The sequence below is a fragment of the Malus domestica genome, chromosome 12 (genome assembly GCF_042453785.1).
Source record: "Malus domestica chromosome 12, GDT2T_hap1".
In the NCBI taxonomy this organism is placed as follows: domain Eukaryota; kingdom Viridiplantae; phylum Streptophyta; class Magnoliopsida; order Rosales; family Rosaceae; genus Malus; species Malus domestica.
In genome coordinates, this window is record NC_091672.1 from 19,107,472 (window position 1) to 19,121,647 (window position 14,176).

Genomic DNA, 14,176 nt, shown 5'->3' on the forward strand with positions numbered 1-14,176 from the left:
GACATCACATCCTTGTAACACCGAAACGACCACTTAGATTGTGACATGTGTAAACATATCTAAATACCATTTGATCAAATCGATTATTACCTAAGGTGAAAAGTATCTTTTCTAGTACAAACAATATTACCTACTCCTAAATATAAGTATTCACGTGCTAGAGATGAACAATGTATATTTTTCTTACAGTAATGCCTTTAAAGTAGTCACATGTTATGTTGTTAACTTTTGTAATGAAGTTCAATTTATGCCCTTATTAAATGCACATTGAAAAGGGTACGGATTTAGGATTTAGGATTTAGGGACCAATTTGAGACAGAAAAAAATTGAAGGACCAAAGAGAAGAAAGCTCAAAAGTTTAGGGAAATTATGAAGTTTCAAATTTAAAGCGATGTAAAATTAGGACACGTGTCAAAGGGAAAGACGGCAAGGGAGAATTAGAGGCTGGCAAATCTCCCAGTGTGATAAGACGGTACGGAAATGTTAAGCCATGAGATGATCAGCCTGCAGCAGGTTTGCATTGGATTGGAATATTCTTTTGGTTTCTGGGATGTGCTGCTGCAAATGGATATTCAAGCTCGAATAGGAAGCTTATCATCCTCCTCTCACAACTTTCGGACCTCTCGAAAACATAACTCTTCATCTTCTTGTCCATCTTCTTGCTACTCGCCATTGAAGCCCTTGTGTTCCAGAAGGGATTCTCAGGAGCCCCAACAAAACGGTGACAACAAGGGTATGCTTACTAACTGCAGCTTTACTAAATGATATAATTAGCTTTTAATTACTATTAGTTAACTTAACTTTTGTATTTGTTAATTATCAGCTTCTGGATGTAAGAATTACTTCAAGTGTGATGTGCTTCTGATTATTTTGCATTTCCCATCAAGTTTTGGTTTGGTCATCGCTTGACCGTTGGTGCTGTTTGGAATTTTGGATGAGTTGGATTTACCAGTTTTAATTAAGATTATTAGCTTATTAATTCATTGTTCATCTTTCGGGTTTCTGAAGGAAGTTGAGGTCGACCAAAAAATTCTGGAATTGGAGTGTGACTTAATTCGTTATAAGTCCCTGAGACAATTCTTCACATTCTCACAGTTTCGTTACAATGAGTTGCATGCTATTCTAATTAAACCAAAGAATACACTAGGAATGGCAGTGAGATTCATGTCTTAACATTATGCATATGGATGATATAATGATCTTGTTTTAAAAGGTAATTAAAGGAGAGAGAGGGTTAAAAGAAAGTTTCATCAGTCGGTAGTATGTATGCGCTCTCAACTCTCACAACCGCTTCATCACTCAAAAGCAATATTCGATGGATAGATGTGAGAGAGCGGCTTATACAACCACCCACCCTCTTAATTTGGCCCAATCTCAATGGTAATATATCATGTTCTTTGCCACTATTAAGTGGTTACCAACTAGCTCTTAGTCGTTGCTATTTCTTTTCTCAGCGAACAAGAAGTCCTCTTAAGTTTGAATTCTCAAGGTGATTTAGCTGCTTCTAACCATAAAACTGACCATATGGTGGTTGAATGTCGATCATCCAAATACCTCCTCAGGTGATAAATTCTCAACAGATTGGGACAAGGCATGGGCAAACATAAGGAAACAAGGCAAAAACAAAAAGAAGGGTGGCTTCTTCTCAGGGTTTTCTTCTCCAAACAAGTACGTGAGCTGGAACCCTAGGCAGTCCAATTACCCACTGTCTGAGGAGGTTGATCCAATCAAGAGGACAGAAAGGTCCAACCTCATGCTATGGACTAGTCCAAGGTTTACCCTAGCAGGAGCCATTGTTATTGTCACCTTCCTTTTGGTATACACCATTCTTTATCCACTTAAGTAATTTCACTTCTTCAAGAAACACGACAAACACAGGGCTCATGTTGTAAATATGATTGTGATTTCCTATGAGGAAATGGCTAGTTGGAAAAGGAATTCTGAATATGATTATTATAAATAAATGAAAGTTCTTACTTCTTCAGCTCAGGTTTGCATATGTAGTTTATCAATTTGGCATTACTTTACATTGATATTGGTAAGGAATCAGATTCTAGTTGATGAGTGAGCTTCAATTCAAGGATTCTCAAATAAGTTTATTAGAGGGACACTTATGTAGAGTCACTCGGCATTGTATTTCAATTATCCGAACTGTCTATTTTGGTATTTCCTCAAAGATCATCGTTGCGAAAAAGTACTCAAGTCCAAAATCATCTAACCACTTTAATTAAATGGTTTCATTTTAGTGTTTTCTTGAAATATTGTACGTGTTCATCTATTTATTTATTTTTCATGCAACCAAAATCTCTTAACGGTTTCCTATTTGTCTAAAATTTTGCAATAATGATGTATGATTGAAGACAATTCCAGTGTAATTATACAAACAAATGTTTTTCAATGACTCGGTTCACAATCAAAGGCAATGGACTATATGGTATGTACGTATACGTTGAGCAGATGACTAGATCACAAAAACACTTTATCAATACCTTTGCTTTTGAGAGATTCTGCCTCGTCACCTAATGTACACACCTAATATGAGTATCTCACTCATTAGGCAGGCATATGCACTCAGTGACATCCGATATTTTCTCCTTGAGTAATTCACAATTACAAAAGAATGTAAGGTCACTATTATATCAAAATATGCCTCCCTCTTAGCTATTGACAGTTTTTTACAGCCAAAAAAGCAGAAAGAGATAAGCACATGTGCAAAACAAATTAACAAACACATTCATTTAGGATTACAGGTTAGAATCCACTGATATCATACGCGGTGAACAGAAAAAACCCGAATGTTGGTGATGACGAAGAGAACGATGTGATAGTTTGGTCTTTGAGAGAGATAAACTCATGTTAGCACAGTGTAAACCATATAGATTTGGTAATCATCATGTCTAAAGGATCAGCTCTAAGGCAGAACCAGAAAACCCCAGCAGTCGTCGCTAAGTTTTCCACTAGCCTAAGCAAACCCTCGTGTCTTATTATTGTCCTATCCTATTGTACTTCCACTTGTTTGTGTTCCCTTCACCAGAAGATGACATCTATTAGGGTTTGTCTGCGTTGCACCAGCAAGAGCTTCTTCGGGTCCTTTTCAAAGGGGACAGTGGAGAGTTCAGGTCCAGAGTTACCCAAAGATATTGGGCAATTAACTGTTGTGTTCAAGAATTTTTTGAGCTTGTTTGGTTTTGCGGATCATTGACTTGACTGACTGCTTAGGTTTGAGTCTTTAACCAGCCATCACAACAGTATAATTCCATCAAATAGTGCATTTTCCTCGTGTGCATGTTTTTTTCTTCCGCAAATAATATATAAATAGCTTATAGTACTTAGTAGTCTGTCTGCATTACTCACTCTGCTCCCACACCAAAATTATAAAAAGCTGTCTCATTCCCATTTTCTTTGTGCTCCAAATTCCACACCAATGACTCTATCTAGGCTTCCTCCAAAGAGAGGCCAGATCAAAGTTAAGATAGTATCTAGACTTGTCAAGTTGGTGGTGAGAATAGTTTCGAAAGCCAGGGAGAGAGCAGCTTCGAAAGCCAGGGAGACAGCTGAACCACCATATAAAGGTGGCGACACAAGATGCTCAGGCGCCTATGCAGCTGGAGAGCGATCAAATTAACAACGTATGGTTCATACGAGCATTGATGTCTATAAGTAGCTGCATAATGTTGAAGCAGTACTGCAGTATTATATATATATACATAAGGAGTTGAGCAGCTGCGCTCTTGAGATTGCATGAGAAAGTTTGTAATTGTGTGTGCTTTTGGTTTCATGTACTGATTCTATCATAAATTCATAATAAACCATTTCTTTTTCTTCACTCTTACATTCTAATGAAGAAGGATATTGTTCTGTTCTTCTCGACGACGAACTCTTTGTTGTTCTGCATGGCTTTTGGAATTCAACAGTGTTTAGCGAACACGAATTTCGCGCAATCTGTTATCCGGTTGCAGATTCAACCGTGCTTTTGGATTCATGCAACAGAGATACCTAATTTGATTCAAGAAACCCTTGTTTCAATTTGTCAAAATGTTTTTTCTGATGTCAACTTTATCAAAATGTTGATGTCTTAATGGATGACTTTTGAAGAATGTAAAGTCCCAAGTCGTAAATCTTATAAATAGTTCTCGTGCTATGGTATTCGAAAGATAGTTCATGTGCTAAAAAAAAAGGATTTAAACCCTTGTTGTGTAGTTCGTTAACAAATTTAATCAAAAATGATTTCACTCTCTTCTCTCTTGTGGTCCAATTTGTAATTTCACTCTCTCTCTTACAAAAAATACTAGACCATTTATACAAATTTCTTGCCTTTATTTCATGGTTCGCTAGAAAACAAAGAGTCTAATGGTTGCAGTTACGAAAGTAAATGGTGTGATTTATACAAATTTCTTGCCTTGTTCATGATATTAAAAAAAGGTTGGATGCATCAAGGCTGGGAATTTGAGGAAACAAAAAAAATCAGTTATACCCACTTTCCCTTTTTTTGTTCTACTAATTTGGTTTGGATAGAAAACCCACAAAAATGGTTGGACATAGAGAGTAAGGCGTGAAGAAGGTGGAAGATACAAATTACAGACAGAGGAAAAAGAGATGGAGAGAAGGTGAAAAGAAATGAGTGAAATAAAAATACTTTTTACCCTTGTATTTAAGTAAAAAAATTTACTAAATTTGTTAACGAACTACACTACGGGATCTATTTTCCGAATACCTTATCACTATCAAAACTATTTATCCAATTAGGCCAAGTAAAGTACAACTTCTATCATGAGTGGTTTCTCATACTTTTGAGTGGAGGCCTTTCGTATAAAACTCCACTTGTTTACTTAATTTTACCTGAGTTTTTCTTTATCATTTATTCACTTTTTATCTTCTCAACGAGTTTCTGAAATTTTTGTAAACTGTGCAATCATATGGGCAACAAAGTTGATCCGGTCGTGCAAATTTGAAACCCTTTTTATACTATAATGCATCTGTGCTCCGGATCCCTTCCACCTAGTTCATTAAGGTCATAAATCTGGATTTTTGAAATTTGATCCAAAAGCTACAAACAGGGATCCATTTTAAAAGTTATAATAAATTTAACCGTTTAATTAAATTTCAAATGCCCGAATTTGTGACCTTGATGAACTTGGTGGAAGAGATCCAGAGATATCCATTTCCAACCGTGACCATAAAGAATGACAATTTTGTTGAAGTTGAACCCGACAAAACCATCATTTTGTTGTTGATCAATTCCAATATAAAAAGTTTTAACTGTTGGGAGCAAAGCAGCACCATTCCCTGTCAAAATTGGTTTGTTACTAATCAATAATCATATAGCTCTAAATCAGAAAATAAAAAAGAATAATCATTTATCTTGAGAGTTATCATTAAAAAGGGGATAGTTTTCATTTGATACTACTTCGTTTTTAACTTTTAATTTGTATGTTTGAGATATAAAAAGAGTATACGAGCAAAATTAATTGAGAGATGAAGAAGGGTGGTGAAAGAGGATAAAGAAAAATGAGCGAAAACAAAATCTAAACTAATTTATAAAGCTAAACACGAAATTGTTGGTTTTGGTTTCTCAACGTTGGAAATAAAGATGTGTAAATTTTTTCTTCAATTATCAGTAATGGCCCCCTCCACTAAACTCAGAAACTTGTATCAGCAAGACAGCAATTATAATTCAAAGGTGCAAAAGGTTTTTCCAAATGCATCCAAAAAAGCTCTCTGTTTGACACAAAATTTCTCTCGTCAAGATAGAAATTAGGTTTATCCTATTAGTGCCTGTCATTGTACCCTGTCTAGACGTACCGCGCTTAGTTATATAGGGGTGTATGGTTCGATACAAGTCACAAATGTACTTAATTTACCACTGAAAAAGTGTCACAACAATCTACAATAGAGATATAACTTCACACCACAAGTAAGTTGGGTACAATATCGGGCATAATCTCATCGACCTATGCTGAACTCGAGTAGTTAAGTTGAGATATTATTAGTAACAGATTGGATGCGTAAGAAGTTAAGAAGTACAAGTTAGACATATTTTTATGGCGTCATGCTTGCTTATGCACGGCCTAAGTCAAGATGTCCTCGCTAGTGTACAATTGCTTATGCACTTAACTAGTTTTGCAAGCTGAGTTGCCCCCACATCTTGATGTAACATGCTAGGCTTTGAAGGAACACTACGCTAAAAAATGTATGTTGGTTCCCTCAGTGGTAATTCATCCTTTTATGTTAGGCAATTTTATTTGGATTTATATATCCTTTTATGTGGGATGTCTCTGTCTTGATGTACCATGCTAGGCTTCGATGGAACACTAAGAAATGTTTGTTGGTTCCCTTAATGGTTATTGAACATCCTTTTATGTTAGGCAGGGGCATTTGGATTTATAGGTCCCTATATTGGTCACTTTATAGGCATTGTAGCCCACACCACACGCTGTTTGCTCCAAATCACAAGAGAAACATTGGTTACTTTCTTCACCATTGGTAACTAGCATAAATGGAAAGGAGAGACATTACTTGCGTTTTACGGTGCTCAGGTAAATTACAATGCAACGATTATTTCCGTGTCCTTCTCAAGGGACAATCGGCTATAGAGAAGGCAATAAATTATACAAACACGTATAATGATCCCCAAAGATGGTACGAGCACTCACGGGTGAACATTACAAGCTTTTGGAGAACATCCGTGAGAGGTCGCCATCATTGAGGGGGCCATGAGCTTACAGATAGTAAGATGAACGCAACTTAAAGAAGTATGGAGACTTCAGGTTAGCTCTCTTGGACTAAGCACGAGCACCCGGTTCTTGAATTGTTACCTTCGTTAAGCTTGCTTCCAACTCGTTCAACTCATCTATGTCCAGTTCGTCGTCGTCATCGACATTGGTAACTTCAGCATCACCGCCAGCTGTTGCTGAGTCGCTTGGTCCATGTCCATTAGAGTTTTCATTGGCCTGAATTTAGGCCGGAGAAAAGTTTAGTGAAACAATTAACACATAGTCCATTCAATTATGTACTAGTCAATATTAGCATCCTACAGATTAACCAGATCCCGCACTGGCATCTACGGTCAACTATGCAAGAACAATAATCATAAGCTTTAGCAGGCATAAGCACTTCTATCTCATAACACCAGCCTCCAGTGCAATAAAATACAGAGTTTTTATATGGCAAATATAAAAGGGTGACAGCTAATAAGTGAAACTACCCTTCTGTGTTCATCGCCAAGAAAATTAAAAAACAGAACTAACCTTCTTTTTGGAAACTGCAGGTTCTTGCTCTCTTTGGTAATTCCCGTGTGCCTCGGCATCATCCACAAATAAGCTAGAATCTGACAAAAATAGTTCACGGCCGCTGCAAGAGCGAAGAGAATAACACAACTAGTAAATGTTAGCAACTTCACTTCAATACTCATTTCCTCCATTCTAAAATGAGAATGTTAATAGTTGTATCCAATTTCTTTTTTATTTACTCTTCGTCCTCCAAAAGGGTGGGAGTGAGCATATATTGGAGAAAGTGGAAAAGAAATACACCTCATGCGGTCATTCTTAGCCCGCTCTGCCATTTGCGCGGCCAAGCCAGCATCTCTTTCTGCGATCTTTTTCTTCCTCCATTGAATGAATAAGTCAAAGAGGTCGCACTTGGTGCGATGGCAAGTGCCTTCGCCCATGAGCGGTAGGTCTCGGGTTCGAGACTTGGGAGCAGCCTCTCCATAAATGGGGGTAAGGCTAGCCGACATTCACCTCTCCCAGACCCTGCGTAAAGCGGGAGCCTTGTGCACTGGGTACGACCTTTTTTTATTGAATGAATAAGTCAGGAGTCATAGGGGTTGAAGTTGTCAATTTAGCACGCTAAAAGCAAAAGGCAAATGTTTGGTGAGGTTACATATCAGGAAATGATAGAAATGAAACTCAAGGCATTTAGATCCTCAAACAGGAAATGCTATAATTTGATGTAAAGACTTGTCAAATGACCTGATTTTCAATCTCCTCTTCAATGGGTATCTTTTCACTCTCTTCCTCCAACAGAGCCTTCATCTGAGACTTCAAAACATATCCTGGAGGAAGAGCATGCCTGTAATGGCAATTTTTACCGCCATTGGGACATACCCAAAACCAACCATATTGTTTCTTCTCCACTGCTTCTAAAAAATATTTACAGACCTGCACATGTATTAAAAACAACAATGGAAAAATCATTCTGAAGTCTACCAAGCAGATCGATGGTTCGAATTAAATACACATGTAAGAAGTTGAGAACTAGAATGCATATTGTACGAAAAGCCTCAGAGAGAGAAAACTTACAATATCAGTTGGTTTGTTCTGCTTGTACTCATTTTTTTTCGACTCCACCACCTTCTCCAAAGTTTCTTGATCCCAGGCCTCCATTGTTTCTTCTGTAAAAGATATAAAATCAAACTCAGAACAACATAAACCACAAAAGCATCCAAAATTGTAGACAATCGGCATCATACTGAAGTTAAAAATTCTATACGGTACCATTATCACGCTTATCACTGTAAATGTCAATCTTTTCTCCTTTCCTCTGAACATTCAAATCATGTGAGAACTTGCACTTGAAACCTTTTGCGCACTGCCCCACCTTATAGAACTCACATACTATAGACTTGGGATCAACACCTAATCACATATCAAATATTATATCATATCGAAGTTTCGACTGTATATAGACATCAAAAACTTCAATCAACAGGGCACTAAAACAGAAACTAATCACTTACCAACTGGTACTTTCGGTTGACTAACAGCAACCTTAAATAATTCATTCAGTTCCTTGTCCTTGGCCTTCTCTTCCTCCTTCTTCTTCTGTTATATGAATCATTTTACTTACAATAAAAGAAGCTCCATATGAAGCAAAACAGATAACCATTTGAAAAAGGCAGAGTTTTAGTTGACATTGGATTCAAACTTCCATGTATTCCACAGTTATGGTGTGATAACCTTTCTGCTATATCTCTGGCTAAAACCCCTCTCTTTCATGCTAGAACTAAGCACGTTGAAATAGATTATCATTATATTAGAGAGAAGGTTTTAGCTAAAGAGGTTTCAGTTCACTTTGTCTGCACACAGGACCAGATTGCAGACATTTGTACCAAAGCATTATCCAAGCACAGATTTCTGCTTCTTCGCGACAAACTCTCTCTTCGAGTGCCTCAGATCAGTTTGAGGGGGGCTATTAAGGCTAATATTGTAAATGTATCTGTAAACGACGATACTTAGAGTTTGTTAAGTTTGTTACTAAGTTTGTTAGCTTTGGTTAGAATAGGTGAGCTATGATTACAAATGTGTAAATGACTTGTCTATATGTACTCAAAGTGTAATATTATTTCAGTTAAGAAATGAAATGATAATTTCCTAATAAGTCTCAAACTCAAAAGAACTAGGATGAAACGGGAATGCCAAGATGGATATGTCCCAAACCAATCACGTGACGCCACATGGGAAATTTGAGAACACGTTTTCGTGTTATTGGTGACGGTGGCGTCCTGGAGTGTTGCCTCAAATTCATCTATGTGAAATTAAAAACTTTCCATAACCATGCAAATTTTATTTCCTGGTCTTATGACAATTCTTTGGTTTTTAAGACGATATTCTAAACTATTTTATGCACACGAGGTCAAAGGGCTGATAACTTGTCTTGGCCCACCTAGACTAACCACGTCTGCAATGTTTATTCTAATCTAAGTTGGGTGCAATAAATCGAAATTTCTCACTTTTTTTTTTCTTCTAAAAAATATAAGTTAATCAATCAACAAATCAATCAATGATTAGCCAAAGAAACTTAAAAAATGAAGAAAAATGGGACCTTAACGGCAGTCTTGGAAGGATCGGGTTTCAGCTCGACAGATTGCTTGAGGCTCTGAACATACTTCTGCACGTTCTTGCTCTTGTTCTTGTTCTTGAGCCCGAAGGTCTTGTCCTCTACGATCTTCTGCTTCTTCGCCAAATCGGCCTTCGATTGCTGCTTCGGCGGCATCCCTTATCGGCATCAAAAGTTTCCGATTTCCTAAATTTCGGACGATTTCCGGATTGGTTTTGATCTTCCGTCCCAATTTCCGAAATGATGTGTCGCTGCCACCCGGTCTGGTAATCTGGTTAAGAGATATGAACGGGACGGGACACGCCAGAAGCTTGACGTCTATGTGGATTTCCTGATTTGCCCCTGGAAATACCTGACGTGGCGGATTGTTGTGCGGCTGGTTGGTCTTATTACCCCCGTGTAATTCTCCTGCTTTTTGCCACCACGATTGGCGGCGCGTACAAGGCATTTTAATTTTAATTTTTAACAAATGCTATTATCTAAATTGAATAGAATAGATGGACTTAACCTCATAATAATAATGAGGTTTAAATTTAACTTTCAAGAGAATCGAATTTAACCTTTCATTTACAAGTAGAGAATAATATCGCTAAACCCCTAACTTACTAATTGGCACCATGTAGGATTTGGACTAGAAAAATATTGGACCATCACCTACAATACACTACATGTCGTTTTGAGAACTTACGCCAATCCTTTTTTTTTTTTCAATCTAAATATTAATTTTTTATTAGCTACCCAATCATGGTGGATGGAGAACCCTACTAATATGAGGATTTAAGAGTGTGCTCTGTGTAATTTCACTCGAGAATAATCAGATCAAGATCATCAGAATCTCGAAGACAGCCAATCACTTTAATGTTGCTTACACTAGTCTTAAAAAATATTAAGACGTGATTTTTTTTCCTCGACTTATTTTTGTAATGCTTTTGAAAATCGAACTTAACCATATTTAAAAAAAAAAACAATTGTATACCTTGGAATCCGATTTAACACAACTTTAACAGTCTTTCGTTAATTTCATCAAATTAGCGTCAATTGTGTTGACGTGTAAGGAGAATACCGTAGGTATGTCCTAGTTGGCACTGCTGGACCACCAAAACTGTTAGAACAACCAACCAGAAGCAGCCATGTGGCGTTGAAAAAGTGAGATGGTTGACCCATTGATCTTGCTGGGTGCTTGTAATTGTTAATGGAATTTTCACAGAAATCTTCTAGCAGTGGAAAATTGTGATTGTGCCTATTAAATTCCATTTTTCTCAAAAGCACAGCAAGTTCAAAATCCAAATGTACATTTGAGTTCCTTCATGAACCAGTTTCGAGTTTGCAATATTTTTAAAAGATGTAGATAAGTAAATTCGAAACTGGTTCGCAAAGGAACTCATGTCCTTCCCCACCAATCTTCTTCTGCAGCTATCCATTTTTAAAGTCCAGTAATTACCATGCCGATCGCCAGTTTTGTAGGAAATGGAGGTGGTGATGGGGAGGGGAAGAGAAGCCAAGAGGGAGGGCGCGGATAAATGTTGGGAATTGGGAATTTTCTTTTTAGTTTTTTTTTTTTAATTTTAATTATTGAATAGTTAGAAGTAGAATTTGATCGAAATAGCCACTGCATTTTTGCCATATGATGCCACATCAGCTAGTTTAACGAAATAAATAAATGGAAAATTGTTAAAGTATAGTAAAAATTGAGTTTTAGAGTGTAAGCAGTGATATTTTTGTTTGAGTTTTAGAGTGTAAGCAGTGATATTTTTGTTTTATGAGAAAATGGGATTAAGTTCAATTTCTAGGGTCAACGTAAAAAAAATAAGTTTTTTACTTTTATATAATGGTTTAGTAATATTTCTTTTCACTTATAAATGAGATGTCAAATGTTCAAATGATGACGAGTTAAACTTAGCTAAATCATTATGTTTCTCCTCTGAACCTTTAAAACATTTTTTAACAATGCAGCATACTTTCCTGATCTAAAATTCAATCATTTAGAATTTTTATATCTAGTTCAACTATTATTTTCATGGAAACTAAATACAGTCAAACTTATGAGCAACGATTTTCCTTCTAAACTCTAAAATGTTTGTGGAATACATTGGAAAAATGCAAAAAGCCAAAACCACGGGAGTGGTGTAATATAAAAACCGATCCTAATCCGTGGCATCGTAACCACCCCGAACTCAACCATGAACTGTACGAAATAGCAAAATCGTCAAGCCTCCACCTGTCATGTTTCCTTTGTTGGAGGTTTTCTCATTGTTGAATCAATGACTGGTAGAACCAATTCTCACCTCGATTCCGACCAATCAAATCGTTGGAAAAGAAGGTAACTAGTCTCATATTTTATATTGATTCAAAAAACACATTTCTTACAAGCAACAATCATCCAAAAAAACCTAATTGATGGCAAATAAATTTTAGTAAAACAATAACGTATGGAGCTGCGTCTATACCCTAAAATATATTTTAGTTTACTCCAATGTCTTAATGGTTGTTTGAAAAAAAAAATTCAATGTTTGGAGGAAAACAGAAAGAAGAAGGTATCTTAAAAATCTGTAGGCAATTGTAAAAATCATATATACACAAAAAGCATGAGTTTTTACCATAAAATAACCGGTCAAGACGTTCATGAACATTTCATTTCATAGAAATAGAAATGCTATGACTTAAAATCATTTTTTAAATTTCATTTTATTTTTTATTTTTGATTAAGGAGTATGATTAGCTTTTAACATTCTAAAAAAGAAAAATTCAGTTATTATGAAAAATGGGACAATGATGAGGCAGTTTATTCTACCGTGGGGATAATTTTTTATTTTTTAACATGGTATATAATTACTGTTTTGTCCTCGTATTGTAAATAGTGTGTGTTATAAGGGTAAAAGAAGAAAAACAGAGATATGATTGCCATTTTGAGAAAGAGGTTGACGATGCCTCTTTTCTTAATAATAGTACAAGCAGAGAGCACATACTTTGTGTGTGTGAACAATTTCTCTTAATAAGTGCATATTTTTTTTAATATTACATAATTATTGTTTTGTCATCCTTATGTAAATATTGTGTATCAAAAGTGAGGGTAAAATTAGAAAAATAAGTATAAAAAGAGGGTAAAATTGGAAAAATAGGGATATGATTGTCATTTTGTCAAAAGGTACAAAATTACTATTTTGCCCTCCTTTTGTCAATAGTGTGTATCAAAAATGAGGGCAAAATAGAAAAAAAAGGTGGCAAAAAGTTGACAAGGAGGGTTCTCATAATAATAGTATAGATGATTAAGGGAGGGTAGTTCAAAACCATTACATTACTTTAGAATGGAAAGTTTTAAATCCGAAATGTATTGGTAGAAATCTAACACCTTATCCATTAAGATGAATACTTAGTAAAATTTACGCATCATAGAACTCACACAGATGTACATGTCATGTATAGTGCACCCAAATGACTTAGTTTATTGTGCGAGTTAGCCCAAAATTTTCACACCTAAATATAAATATATCTTTGTAAAACACAACTAGGCGTCAAAACGATTAATTGGCCAACCAACCAACTAATGGCAGATCTAAGACTCTAATCCCGTGGGATCACGGTGTAAACGATTCATGTGCACGCAACGCAATTTATTTATTTATTTTTAATTTTTCATTGAGTTATTTAGTCGAACAATTGGTGGGCATGTCATTATGCCTAATTTGTCGGACTTGGATTGTCTGCCCTCCCATTTTGGTGCCCTTCCAATGCCCTCCTGTTTTGTGTGTTTACGGTTAAGCCACGTCAACATTTTATATTATTTTTTTTATAAAAATAATAAAATAAAAAGAAATAGTAATATAAAATGCTGACGTGACTTAACCGTGACCACACAAACAGGGGGCACGAGGAGGGCACTGAAATGGGAGGGCAGACAATCCAAGTCCTAATTTGCAACTTCCAAAGCTTGATGACGAGGCTTGTCGAGCATCACTTCTCAAGGCCTACCAAAATTTTCCAAAGAGGCATTTCAACAGATAAATTGTGGGGAGTTTGAGTTTCAAGACCCATACCAGATGGCCATAGAGTCCTCGGGCGACCCTTCCCCCATATTTCTCAACCTTCATAGGATCCCAGGGAACCCCTGGATTCGCCCATGCAACCAAGAAAAGACACATGGTGGTTGCTTTTAAAAATTCTTAACTCCGAGCTCCTCACCTCTAAAACCAGAAAAAATTGAACAAATGCTATTCATACCACATGATGTGGCAAAAGATTGTAACCGCCACATTATTTAGTTGTTCCATTTAGTGTTGATTTATATCTCATTGGATGCTAATTCAGGGATATGGTCATTTGAGGAGGCTAAAACGGCTTT

At 36.4% G+C, this 14,176-nt stretch overlaps 2 protein-coding genes across 2 annotated transcripts; one reads left to right on the forward strand and one right to left on the reverse strand.

Annotated features, from left to right (window-relative positions):
• Positions 1–426: 426 nt before the first annotated feature.
• Positions 427–1,984, forward strand: LOC103450148 (uncharacterized). The gene is made up of 2 exons (XM_008389459.4): positions 427–733; positions 1,563–1,984. Exons 1-2 carry the CDS (start codon positions 481–483, stop codon positions 1,844–1,846), a joined length of 537 nt encoding a protein of 178 aa, XP_008387681.3. The 5' UTR covers positions 427–480; the 3' UTR covers positions 1,847–1,984.
• A 4,468-nt stretch (positions 1,985–6,452) lies between these two features.
• Positions 6,453–10,110, reverse strand: LOC103423390 (zinc finger CCCH domain-containing protein 11-like). The gene is made up of 9 exons (XM_070809850.1): positions 9,823–10,110; positions 8,738–8,822; positions 8,496–8,636; positions 8,301–8,392; positions 7,971–8,159; positions 7,796–7,847; positions 7,530–7,608; positions 7,248–7,350; positions 6,453–6,950 (listed from the first exon to the last, which is right to left on the reverse strand). The coding sequence occupies exons 1-9, from the start codon at positions 9,991–9,993 to the stop codon at positions 6,783–6,785; spliced, it is 1,080 nt and encodes a 359-aa protein (XP_070665951.1). The 5' UTR covers positions 9,994–10,110; the 3' UTR covers positions 6,453–6,782.
• Positions 10,111–14,176: the final 4,066 nt, after the last annotated feature.